We start from the raw sequence: 14,537 nt of genomic DNA, 5'->3' as shown, positions 1-14,537 counted from the left end.
AAGTTACTATGGACTCTTTGATTTAGAGTAACTTGTTTTTTCGATTTTTAAAAAAATTTTAATTTTATATTGGAGTAGAGTTGATTAACAATATTGTGTTAGTTTCAGGTGTACAGCAAAGTGAATCAGTTATACATATACATTTATCGATTCTTTTTCAAATTCTTTTACAGTAACTTGTTGAATTTGAGATTTGGTCAGTAAAATGCCTTTCTCATTGACCAATACTAACTGAATGAATGTTGGATACATTTTTAAAAGAATGAGTGACTGAATGACGAAATTCATTCACATACTGTGGTGACTCTATGTTGATAAAATCCAGTCTATCAGTTTTCATTCTCTTCCTTAGCTTACTGATGTCCTTGTTAATGAAATTCTCCATGGAGCTGATGGAACCAGTATCAAGTGTGGCGTTATTGGGGAAATTGGTTGCTCCTGGCCTCTGACTGAGAGTGAAAGAAAGGTTCTACAGGCAACAGCTCATGCTCAGGCTAAGCTTGGCTGTCCTGTTATTATTCACCCTGGAAGGAATCGAAGTGCACCATTTCAGATTATCCGAGTGCTGCAAGAAGCTGGAGCAGACATCTCCAAAACAGTTATGTCACACCTTGATAGGTAAGCAGACCATCTACCAATTAGTGCGAACCATCACAAGATTCATGAATGATCAAATAAATAAAATCATCAGATCAATAAAGCACTAGAAAAAAACTACTAACTACTTGGAAGATAGTATTTATAAAGTTTTACCATAGACGTTAATAAAAATCACCAATGCCATTTTTGTGTCCCTACCCTGTGTCAGTATCCTAGGTATTTTGCATAAGGCATTTCTTTTAATTTACTGAATCCTTCATGATGCTTCACCGTTGGTGTCACCACTTTGTCTCAGGGTATGATTGTCACAGTTGGCGCCAATTCCACATGCACAGTATTTGCCAGTAGTTAAGAGTGATAAATTTATCTGCAAATATAAAGGGAAGGGGAATTGAATGGCTTTCACCCTGAGAATAAACACACACATAGAAATGTTGAGGTGTGTTGTTGTGATTGGTGGTTTGAATCATCTTCATTTTGGAAAATGCACGGCTAAAAAAATAATAGTAATACGTATATTATTTGTTTGGCGGTATTATGTCCTAGTTTCCTATGGCTTCTGCAACAAATTATAAGAAACTGGGAGGCCTCAAACAATAGAAATGTATTCTCTGACAGCTCTGGAGGCCAGAAGTTTGGAATCAAGGTGTTGGCAGGGCTGCGCTTCCTCCAAGCATCTACAGGAGGAGCGTTCCTTGCCTCTTCCAGTGGCTGGTTGTTCCAGGCTTTCCTTGGCTTGTAGCCTCACTTCAATTTCTGCTGTCTTCACATGGCCTCCTCCTGCCTGTCTGTGTCTCCTCTTTTGCTTCTTATGAGGACACTTGTCATTAGATTTAGTGCCCACCCAGATCATCCAGAATGATCTCATCTCAAGATCCTTAATGTGATTATGTCTGCAAAGACCCTTTTTCCAGATAGGGTCACTTTCAGAGATACAGAGGTTGAAACATGGACATGTCTTTCCGAGGTCCACCACTCAACCCCCTCATATTGTATTAGACCTGTAGGGCTCAGCAAAATAACTGACTATGTAAACAGACGTTGGCTGCAGTTATTTGTATGAAGAAGCCTAACAATTCTGCAAAGGCTAGACATCGGCCTTTACATTGAATTGATGAAAGAATTAACACAGTACCGATGAGACTAATAATACGTTACAATTACTTCTATCTTGCAAAGTGGAATACAGCCATATTAGCAGACTGATAAATCCTGACCATCCGACCTGACAGTCTGCTATTTAATAAACTAATGCTCCTACAGAACGTATTGGTAAAATGCTTCATCTTAATAAAAATACTGTAAAATCCTGTGCAGAGAAAAAATAAAACATATTATAATTGTGGCAGAACAGAGAAGCCAGTGTTAACGGGGAAGCTGAGGGACATCAAGGTAAAGGCAGTTGTCCTGGCAGCTGGGGTGCTATTGAGATCAATACTTGGCTATCTTCAGGAATCTTCTGGTTGTACTGATAAAACAGAGGGATGTTTCTGGATACTGGTCACAGAGGTAGTGCATCGCAGTGTGCAGAATAGAATCTTTGGACCCAGAGACGTGTGCTTTTAAATCTTGCCTCTACCATTTGCTATGCAATCTTGGGTAGCTTCATTTGAATTTAAAATAATGTATTTGATAATATACTTTTGTATGATATGGAATATATGTAGCACCTTTAATCAATAAGGATGATTTTTGATTCTTTTTAAACAGTGTGAAGTATATCAAGCATACAAAAGAGTATAGATAATATATATTTTAAAAATTTAAAAATATTTATTAAGTTCTTGAGAACATTGCATTCTGCTGTTATTATATAAATCCTCTCTATATACCCCTTAGACCACAGTTGTTCATCATGGTGTTCAAATATTCTATATTTCTACTGATTTTTTGACTGCTTGATCTATTGGTTACTATGAGAAGTATGTTAAAATCTCTCATGGTGGATTTTTAGTTTCTGATTGTACATATTTCAGTTTTCGCTTCATATATTTTGAAGCTATGTTATCACATGCATACAAATTATTATATCTTCCTGATGAACTGAAACTTATATCAACATATATGGAGCTGCTTTATCTCGCAATGTAAGTACTAGTGTTTTATTTTTTTTTTATTTTTTTAATAAATTTATTTATTTTTGGCTGCGTTGGGTCTTCATTGCTGCATGTGAGCTTTCTCTAGTTGAGGTGAGCGGGGGCTACTCTTCGTTGAGGTGCGCGGGCTTCTCATTGCGGTGGCTTCTCTTGTTGAGGAGCACAGGCTCTAGGCACATGGGCTTCAGTAGTTCTGGCACGCAGGCTCAGTAGTTGTGGCTCACGGCCTCTAGAGCGCAGGCTCAGTAGCTGTGGCACACGGGCTTAGTTGCTCCGCGGCATGTGGGATCTTCCCGGACCAGGGCTCAAACCCACGTCCCCTGCATTGGCAGGCGCATTCTTAACCAGTGTGCCACCAGGGAAGCCCAGTACTAGTGATTTAAAAGCTGTTTTATCTGATGTTAATGTGACTGTACCAATCTTTTTGTGTTTGTCTTTATAATTTACATGTGTCTTGTATAAAAAGCATACAGCTGGGTTTGGAGTTTTACCCAGTCATTCTCTTTTTTTATATGCTAAATTCAGTTTATTTGCATTGACTATGTTTACTGATATGCTTATTTCATTTTTTTGTCATAGTTATTGTTAAAATTTCTTGACTTCTTTTTATTGGTTTTTTTTTTCACTTCCATATTCTATTTTTCCTCTTTACTTCTTTGGAAGGTATGTGTACGATTTATATCCTATTAGTAGTTATAGTAGAAAATTTAACATGTATATTTAACACATCAAATTTAAACATTTTAAAATATAGTAAACATTTTTACCTTCCTTCCTTCCTAGTAATACAAGAACTTTAGAAACCTCAATTACTCACCATCTAAGTCATAGGCTATATTTTCCAGGATGTGGGGTCTACCTGATTTTTTTTTTTTTTTTGGCCACACCGCACGGCTTGTGGGACCCTAGTTCCCCGACCGGGGACCGAACCCAGGCCCTTGGCAGTGAAAGCGTGGAGTCCTAACCACTGGACCACCAGGGAATCCCCTACTTGATTTTTTTTTAATCCCAGTGATTAGACACTATTTTATTATTAAAAAACATGGTTAATGTATATTTAGATTAACTTTTTTGCTTTTTTGCTTTGCTTATCATTTCCTCTCACATCTCAGATCTTTATCCTTAAATCATTACTTATTTCCTGAGGTACATCATTTGAAGTTCCTTTACTGAGGGTCTGTTTTGGTAATAAATACTTAGATTTCATGTGTCTGAAAATGCATTTATTCATTCATAAGAGATCATTTAATATAATAGATAATTTATAATAGTGAATTAGAATAGATAATTCTATTTAAAAGTTATTCTTTCCAAGCCCTTTCCATTTTTATCTGACATGTATTATTGCTGTTATATCAACTCAAAGTAATTGTGCTTCCTTTGAAGTAACCTGTTCTTTTTTTTTTCTGATGACTTTTAGCATCTTTGTCTCTGGTATTCTGTATTTTCCCTATGCTCTATCTCAGTGTGAATTTCTTTTTTATTTTGTATGCTTGGAATTCCTCAGTAGAAGGGTATTTTTCATTGTTTCTGGAAAACCTCAGCCATTGTCTCTTCAAATATTGCTTCATCCATATTTCCAGATTATTTACATTGTAAACTATAAGTTGATATAGGTAGGATCTTAATACCTGCACTTCATACTTCCATCCATTTGCATCTTTGAGCTGTAATTTCTTCAGTTCCATCTTCCTATTTACTCCTTCTCTCTCCAGTGGAATCAATCTGCTGCTTAGTCTATCAATTTGGTTTATAATGTTAAGAACTATAGCTTTTATTTTTTCTTCTGTAAGTTCTATTTGGTTACTTTTCAAATCTCCTTGGTTAATTTTGATAATTTCTTTTTCCTTCAACATGCTTTCAGCTTCATCTTGAAAAAAAAAATTAAGCATACAATGTTAACCTTGTACTTAATAAATCTAATTCCCACTGTCTTTTCATTCTGAGTGTATAGTTTGTTGGTTCTTCTGGCCCTCATTCATTATTTCCTTGCAAAATATTACTGTGATCTTAGATTCCTTGGAAATTATTACAAATCCTGGGTTGAAGGGTTTTTTCCTGGCCTTTTGTTTGTTTGCTATGTTTGTTTCTTATAGGCAGTCATGGGGCATTACCAACCTGAGACTACTTTAAATTTTTAAAAATTAAAAGACAATTTTTACTGTGGTAAAATACACATAACATAAAATTTACCATCTTAACCATTTTGAAGTGTTAAGTTTGGTTGTGTTCAGTACATTCTCATTGTTGGGCAACTGATATCTAGAACTCTCTTCATTTGCACAACTGAAACTCTACAGCCATTGAATATCAACTTCCCATCCCCCCACCCCTGGCCCACGGCAACCGCCATTCGATTGTCTGTCTCTATGAGTGTGACTACAGGTACCTCATACAAGTGGAATCATACCGTATTTATCTTTTTGTGACTGTTTAAGCATTTGAGGGTTTTAGAACCACACAGGTGCTATGAATTCTGGCCCCTAAATTCAGTAAGTGCAGGTTTGTGGTTATAGATTCTCATGGAAGACTTTTTTCCCAGCTGCCTCCCCTCCACCAGAAGACAAGATTGAGGAAGACATATAATCTCCAAAGACTCCTTCTGTGGGCCAGATGTGCACTGAGTCCACCCACATGGGTGTTTTTGGGTGAGGGGAGTACTCCCTTCATGTGGTGGCGGAGGCTATGTCTCTGATTTATTTCTATTCAGCCCCAGTTCTTTCTCACTTCGTCCTTTAAAACCCCCCAGGCATCAAAAAAACAAACAACCCAATTACAAAATGGGCAGAAGACCTGAATCGACATTTTTCCAAAGAAGACATACAGATGGTCATGAAAAGATGCTCAGTATCGTTAATCATCAGGAAAATGCAAATTAAAACCACAGTGAGATATCACCTCACACCTGTCAGAATGGCCACCATCAAAAAGAACACAAATAACAAATGTTGGTGAGGATGTGGAGAAAAGGGAACCCTTGTGCGCTGTTGGTGGGAGTGTAAGTTGGTTCAGTCATGTGGAAAACAGTACGGAGGTTTCTCAAAAAACTAAAAATAGAACTAGCATATGACCCAGCAATTTCACTCCTAGATATATATCCAAAAAAGCCAAAAACACTGATTCAAAAAGATACATGCACGGCAATGTTCACAGCAGCATCATTTACAATTGCCAAGATACGGAAGCAACCTAAGTGCCCATCAACAGATAAATGGATAAAGAAGATGTGATGTCTATAGACAATGGAATACTACTCAACCGTAAAAAAAGAATGAAATTTTGCCATTTGCAACAACATGGATAGATTTGGAGGGTATTATGCTAATGAAATAGACAGAGAAAGACAAATACTGTATGATATCACTTATATGTGGAACCTAAAAAATACAACAAACTAGTGAATATAACAAAAGAGGAAACAAACTCACAGATATAGAGAACAAACTAGTGGTTACCAGTGAGGAGAGGGAGGGGGAGGGGCAAGATAGCAGAAGGGGCTTAAGAGGTACAAACTACTATGTATAAAATAAATAAGCCACAAGGATATATTGTACAACACAGGGAATATAGTCAATATTTTATAATAACTAAAAATGGACTATAAGCTTTAAAAATTGTGAATCACTATGTTGTATACCAGAAACTTACATAATATTGTACATCAATTATACCTCACTAAAAAAAAAAAACAGGCAAACGGCAGCTCTAGGTCACCCCTTACTCCTTATTTTCTCTGCTCTCTCTTTTGTTTCTGCCCCCTGAACAAGTCCTTTACTTTCCTACCAGCTTAGCCAGGCATTTAAAAATATGATATTTTGTCCCCTTTCATTTTATTCATTATTTTACATGTACTATGTTGGCAAGGTATCCTGTGAACGTTTAGCCTGCCCTACTGCTTGAACTGGCTCATGCTAATTCTTAAAGAAGAATCTTTCTAACTCTATTTGTTTACACTTAGACATGTAGGTAGGTGAGAAAATGAGGCCTGGCATTAATAGAACATAACCTCTCATTGAAAATTGTGAAATAAACGTTAACTTCTACAACAGTAGGACTTCCTTGTTCATAAAATCAAACTCTACGTGTGTGTGTGTGTGTATGTATATATATACATATATATATGTTTACTCCTTGCTCATAAAATCAAACAACATGTATAGGTACATAAAATGTATATACACATATGTATATGTATTTTCTTTTAAACAATAAAGCTACAGTATCTGAGATTCATTGGCTGCCATTTCAATGCCTCCTTTTAAAATGGCCCAGGATGGAATGGAGAGCTTGACCTGACATCAGACAAACTCAGAGCATCTTAGAAAATCCTAAGACCAATTCTAGAACAGCTACCCATTCTGTCCCTATATTATGGATTATTCAGGGTTCCAGGCCTGAGATACTATACCTAGAAGTATGAACATTTCAGAGGACAGGCAACTAGGGAAAATGGCCTTAGAAAAAGGAGTGCATTTGGAAAAACAAACCAAATAAAGTAACAGAAAAAAAAAATTCAGGGAGGCAGAGGCAGGCAACTTTAGCTTTTTAGTGTGAGTGTTCACAGCAAGACAGTTGCCAGGCTGGCGTTTGACTAGGTCAGCCTTTCACAGACTCTCTGAGGTCTGCTGGGCTGCACACACAATCTGACCCATGCTGAAAGGGCAAGGACTTCAGCTTCTACAATGGGGACAAATCACAAAAGAACATGTATTTCATGCAACAGAAGGCACATACAACACACAAAAAGAAGAGCATCCTGAAAACAAGGCCTCCAGGAAAACAACAACAGGAATTTTTAGGCTTGAAAGAGAAGGTTCTGAACCCACAGGCTGCTGTGACTGTGGGTAGCAAGGTAAGATGCTGGCTCTGTCCTGCAACTCTTTTTAGGACACTGGGCTTTCTAGCCGGACTGCCGCTCAGCCTTGACTACCTGTAAAACTGTTCATTCATCCCCCTAAAGGTAGGATTTCTATCATTTGAGAATACGAAATAAAATATCTCCAGGTGTCCACAATCCATTGATGCAATTAATTTTTTAAAAAGTTTTTCTAATATTTTTTTTTAAATTTATTTATTTGGTTGCACCGGGTCTTAGTTGTGGCAGGTGGGCTCCTTAGTTGCGGCACGTGGGCTCCTTAGTTGTGGCATGTGAACTCTCAGTTGCGGCGTGCATGTGGGGTCTGGTTTCCTGACCAGGGATTGAACCCAGGCCCCCTGCATTGGGAGCATGGAGTCTGATCCATGGCACCACCAGGGAAGTACCAACAACTAAATATTTTTAAAGATATACAAATCTTCACTAGCATTCATAATAAGGCATTTTACCTTAAAATACATGCACACACACGTAAACCAACAACAACAAAACTGCTCTATGCCTATCCAAAAGAAGCAGTTGAGACCCTGAGAGGGAAGAGTTAATGAATGGCCAGCACCTTAGGACACCTCTGCACTACACTGTTGTCATGTGACCACTTGTGACCTGCTTCAGGTCATTTGCCTGGAGAGAACAGCCTGACAAGATAAATCTGCTTCTGTGTCTGGGCCCCTCCCCTAACCATCTGTTCTCTTTAAGAAATACAGGCCTGTGGAAGTGCCTGTGGACCGCGGTGGATGTAACCCTAGGGAACATTGTAGGGGGCTGCCCTTGACAGTTATAGCCGCCCAAAGTCAACATTTGTCGAAAAAGAACACCAGCACTTATGTGTTCCTGTTTGGGCTTTTAATCCACAAAGGCTTTATGCCTTTTAATCATGGATTAAAACTTGACTACCTGTTAAAACCCAAGCCACATTTCCAGGTGGCAGATAATCACAGCACTGTCTCTGCCCCTGGTTTGATACAGGGTATATGGGATTGAAGAAGATAACCCATGGAGAGTCTTTTGGCCATCCGCCTCCAAGGAATTTTCTCTGCAATGTACTATAGAGTAGCTGCAGGTATTTTTATGACAGCAAAATTCTGTCATCACCAAGGAAAGTTGGGTAGAGCAACATGGCTGGAAGGTATTTGGGTACTAACTATTTACTGATCAAACTCGGAGCCACTGGGAGGGCCAAAGACAGGTGCTATGCCTCAATCTTTCTTCTACTTATCGATTTAACAAACCAAAGGGCTTTAATGGAAATCCAGGGCCTAGAGTTTGATTAGAGGCACAGTGATAATTAAGTGCAGGAACATAGCACATCTCTCTCTGAAAATTTCTCCCTGTGGAAGGTAGAGGAATTTGACCCAAGGGTTTCTGAAAGAGGAGAAGGCAGACTGCAGTGGATGGGCTCTTTACCCCTGATTATTCAGGCCAAATTCTCCCACCTCCTTAAAGGACACAATTTAGATACATTTTTTTTCATGCTCTTAATTAGATAAAGTAAGTGAGTGGAAAATCACTTTTATTCATTCATTCAACAAATATTTGTTAAGTGCCTAATTACCATATACCTGACACTAAGATGTAGCAGGGAACAAGACCCATTTTCTGCCTTCAACATGATTATTTCATTATAATTATGGTGACTTAACCTTAAGGGTGTCTTTGTAAAGGCACCAAAAAATAATCATCTGGTATCCTTTGAACTGTACAGTTTTAATTCCTATGAATACTGGTGAATTAATGTGAAACCAACCAAAAACAATTCCAAGCAAAAGTTTGGCAAACTTAAAACTGACCAAAATATTTTTATATATTTAAATAGCATGGAAGTACTTAAAAAAAAAAAAGAACAATTGGAATGTTTTGCACATGAAATGGTTTATAACACTTAGAATCCTCTGCATACAATGCTGTATTTCTTAACAGTTTATTGTTAGGATTGTGTGTATGCATGCATTACGTGCAAAATGCACAGTATGTGGTGAGAGGAATGAGTATGCCTTGTAGAGTATGTACTTTGTACATGTTATATATAGTAAAGACAACTTACTTAGTCATATCAGCTCAGATCCAACTATGGAGTGAGAAATTAAAGACATTAATTCAGGCAACAAAGTAGGGGCCTGATAAGCACACGAGAATTTTTAAGAGAAAATGTTTACTAATAACACTGCCCTTTTCTCATTTCCTAATATCCACTGACATTTCTTCTGTTACCTGTATGGCATGAGACAGGAAAATATAAGAAAAACTAGATGTTTTTAAACATACAATCATGGCTACTGGTATAGAATTAGGTATGACTGTAGCTAAATTTTACATAAAAATCTACACTGCAACCCACAGAATGGGAGAAAATATTTGCAAATGAATCGACAGACAAGGGATTAATTTACAAAATATACAAACAGCTCATGATCAATAGCAAAAAAAAAAAACAACCCAATCAAATATCAAAAAAACCCAATCAAAAAATGGGCGAAAGATCTAAACAGACATTTCTTCAAAGAAGACATACAGATGGCCAAGAGGCACATGAAAAGATGCTCAACATCACTAATTATTGGAGAAATGCAAATCAAAACTACAATGAGGTATCACCTCACAATGGTCAGAATGGCCATCATCAAAAAAGTTACAAACAATAAATGCTGGAGAGGGTGTGGAGAAAAGGGAACCCTCTTGCACTGTTGGTGGGAATGGAAATTGATACAACCACTATGGAGAACAGTATGGAGGTTCCTTAAAAAACTAAAAATAGAGCTACCATATGATCCAGCAATCCCACTTTTGGGCATATATCCAGAGGAAATCATAATTCAAAAAGATACATGCACCCCAATGTTCATTGCAGCACTATTCACAATAGCCAGGACATGGAAGCAACCTAAATGCCCATCGACAGAAGAATGGATAAAGAAGATGTGGTACATATATACAATGGAATATTACTCAGCCATAAAAAGAATGACATAATGCCATTTGTAGCAACATGGATGGACCTAGAGACTGTCATACTGAGTGAAGTAAGTCAGACAGAGAAAGACAAATACCATATGATATCACTTATATGTGGAATCTAAAAAAATGGTACAAATGAACTTATTTACAAAACAGAAATAGAGTCACAAATGTGAAAAACAAACTTGTGGTTATGGGGGAATGGGGAGAGGGATAAACTGGGAGATTGGGATTGACATATACACACTACTATATATAAAATAGATAACTAATAAGGACCTACTGTATAGCACAGGGAACTCTACTCAATGCTGTATAATGACCTATATGGGAAAAGAATCTAAAAAAGAGTGGATATATGTATATGTATAACTGATTCACTTTGCTGTACTGCAGAAACTAACACAACACTGTAAATCAATTATACTCCAATAAAAAAAATTTTTTTAAGTCTACATTGGTTTGTAGAGAGCACTCAGTGACACAGAAACACAAACCTTGAACACATTTCAGTGTGATGTCATGTGGTGACATTGGCCACAGCTATTCTTTCATGAATGCAGTGCCTATTCTATGTCTGCCTGGGACAATGGAGAAAGAGGGAGTGCTGGGGTCACAGTGTCTGATTCTATTTCTGACACCAGCACTTACTTGCTAAGTGACCGTCAGCAAGTCATTTAAGCCTCCAGTCTTTTGCTCATCTGTCAAAAGGCATTAAGAAAAATTATTTTTTAACCCTTAATGTGTTAAGCAAATTTCCCCGATTATCATTTATCATGGTTTTCCTTTCATTGCAAAACTTATTTAAAAAGAAATAGAAAATCCAGGCAAATACTGGACAAACTGAAATGGAGCAAAACTACTTAATATACCTAAAAGTGCCGAATAAAATGCAATTAAGTTATGCTGGTAATTGGTATGTGTTGAGTATCCTAAATCGCACTCTTTAACAAAGACACTTGGGCGAATCAGCCCAATGTCAAGAGCAAACGAAGGCACTGGTCCTGTATTCTCTCTGATACATTATACCCACCAAAAGCTTCCACAAGTAATTTTTTTCTTCTAAAGACATTTTTCACGACTCTGACACCATTCCCATGAAATGTGACATTATAACAAATAGGATTGCCATGTCTATGAGATTTATCTTCACTCTGCTCAATACCATCATTCCTTGAACTGTGTATCGCTTACATGAAAAACGCAACCTCTTTTGTGCTCTGTGGTAGCTGGAAAGTTCATATGGTAAAAAGCTCTTCCTAGGGTGGATAAACTGTGAAATCCATTTTAAAATGAGGTTTTAATTACATTTCGCAATTCAGAGCCAACTTCTGGTTTTGGTGTAATTTAAACAAGGGTTTTTTTCTCTTGCAGCCATCTGTTCCTTTTCCTCAAGCCTACACTTATGTCATAATATTGAAAATGTGACGTCATTCCCTCCTATGACATCATTAAACATCTCTGTACGATAAAGACCCAAGAAGAGAACTGAATCACGTGGGAGGAAGATGCCTGTTCAAATATAGATAATGAGAAATATGTAAAATAAATACATTGCAATCTGAATTATTTTTCTATTGCTTTTCATTCCCAGTTACTCTCTACAGTTGAAAAGACTGTTCCATAGAAGTAATGCTTTATCCCAAAAACATCCTCTAAAAAAGACAAAAGAATCTTTAAAATACCTACATATATGGGAATAAACTAGTATATTAATGTGAATGCACCATCTGAATTGATGGTTTTGAGCTTGTGTGAAACCAGAGTTCCTAGTAAATATTTAATTGAAGTAATAAATTATACTTTCTAGCCACAGACGATGTTTAGGCCGTATATTAAAAACTTACTTCATTCTATTCAGTTTCTATTTTTGACATTAACAAATAAATTGAAATTCATCAATTAAGAATTTTTCAGATTTTGTAAGTTGCAACTGCTAGTTAATAGTATAGAAATATATGTGAATAGTGTCTTAAAATTATATTAACATTGGATTTATTAGGTGATAGTAATTTATATATTAATTTCTTTTAAACATTGTATTACAACTATTTTAAAAATTATTTTAGGTTGTTACATCAACAATTCTAGGTGAGTTTAATAATTCTTTTAAGTAGTTGCTGAAGAACTCTCATAAAATTATAAAGAATCCCACATGACACTATCTGTACAAATACTCATTGGTTTTAAATTAAGAAATGCAGTGAAGAGGGAGACAGGATTTTTTTGGAGTTCTTTTGTGGTAAGCAATTTTTATAATAATCAGTCATTGAAATTAAACATTGTTTTAAATAAATCAGTTATATGTAAGCATCTCCTTATTATCATATTTTTAAGTTAAAAAAATTTTTTTTAATTACTTGTTCAAGTTCATAAATTTTGGCACTGAAGATAATTCTGTGCTTCTGTATGTGTCAGGCCCTGAGTTAGTCCAGTCTCAAAATACAGCAACACTCACAGTGCTTACCCTTCAGGCCCTGGAATTCACAGACTGGAGTAGCTGATGAATTCCAACAAAGTCCCTGCACAGTATAATGGGAAGTGCACTAGCCTAGGAGTTCCTGGAATTCCTGGGTTCTTGATCACTGAAAAGACCCAAGCTTTAGTTTCTTCATTTCTGCAATCATGTTAATATGCAGCATCAGTATTTCACCAGTTCATTATGAGTTTCAGAACCTGCCCTTTCCATGCTCGTGGTAGCATTTAATGATGCCAACATCTAATGAACTACCCGTGGCAGGCCCTTGATTCTCCTTCTACACTTCTGTCACTATGGGGACCGTGTCCCATTGCTTACTCTTCCTTCTTGCCCTATTCTGGTCAATGACAGTATTATTCGCCCAGATGTTAGTCTAAAGTCCCCTCCCCTCTGCACCCCCATGTTAAAACCTGTCTACCACACTAAGATCTCCAAATACAGCCCCTCTGATCCATTCCTCTGTTGTTCACTTAATTCAGGTCCTCATTGTCACCTAAACCACTGTAACTGTCTCCAAACAGGAACCACGCCCTTAGCTTTGCTCCCTAATCTAGCCTCCATATTGCCATCATTTGGATCTTTGCAAACACAAATCTAATTACATTCCCCCACCCTGATTTACGATCCTTCAGTGGTTCTGTGTCACCTTCAGCACAAAATCCAAACATCTTGGTCATCTGGTCCCCACCCATCTCTCCATCTCATCTCCCACCCTCTCTAGTGCATAGGCAGAATCTGGGCTAAAGCCACACTGCCCGTGACTTTGAGTAACCTGTGCTGAGTGTTCTTACATGCTTCTCACACAACCTAGTCTGTCTGGTGGAAATACCCTATTCTCTGATCTACTAGGCAGAGTCTTTCTTCAATATACCACTCATCAGAGATTTTGTTCTCTATGAAGCGTTTCCTGGATGAGCCAAGCAGTGTCTGATATCTCCTTCTTTGTGTCAACCCAGTTCCTAGTAGTACTTTCTTAGACTTGGTAAGGTCTGAAAAGCCATTATTTGTTTCCGTGTCTCTTTTCCCTAATAGACACTGATCTTCTTGAAGGATGAGACCCTGTATTATTTGTCTTTTTTTCCCCAGCTCATACTTCATAGTAAGTAGATGATCAACAATTTCTTATTAGATGGATGGGTGGGTGGATGGATAGATGCGTCTCCCCTCATGCACTTTAGCTCTGATAAATTACAGCCTTATCTTCTAGAAATGACAAGCTTTTTTACCTCTCAATAGGTGTTCTTCTGGATTATCCATCCAGAAGACACTTAAACCCCACCAACCTACATCTGAATAGTTTTCTTCAAGACTCAACTCAAAGGAGTCACCTCTTTCATTATTCTTTCATAATACTTTGTATGTATTTGTACTATAAAAAGCTTTCAACACATTTAATTGTAATTATTAATTTAAATATCTATCTCCTTCCCTAGACTTTCAGTTCTTTGAGACAGCAGCTTAAATTTATCATTCATAGGAGTATTCCCAGCACAAAGGCTAGCACGGGGTAGGTGATAGCACAAGACAGTAA

At 37.2% G+C, this 14,537-nt stretch overlaps 1 protein-coding gene across 3 annotated transcripts in view; it reads left to right on the top strand.

Moving 5' to 3' along the window:
• The window catches only part of PTER (phosphotriesterase related), a 66,243-nt gene that overhangs the window by 39,288 nt on the left and 12,418 nt on the right, over window positions 1-14,537 (top strand). For all 3 annotated transcript variants that reach the window (XM_061181560.1, XM_061181558.1, XM_061181559.1), the window contains one exon: window positions 353-618. In XM_061181560.1, the coding sequence (XP_061037543.1) occupies window positions 353-618 (266 nt within the window). The remainder of the gene's footprint in view (window positions 1-352; window positions 619-14,537) is intronic.

This window comes from Eubalaena glacialis, chromosome 2, assembly GCF_028564815.1.
Source record: "Eubalaena glacialis isolate mEubGla1 chromosome 2, mEubGla1.1.hap2.+ XY, whole genome shotgun sequence".
NCBI lineage: Eukaryota > Metazoa > Chordata > Mammalia > Artiodactyla > Balaenidae > Eubalaena > Eubalaena glacialis.
This window is presented reverse-complemented; position numbering and strand designations above follow the sequence as displayed.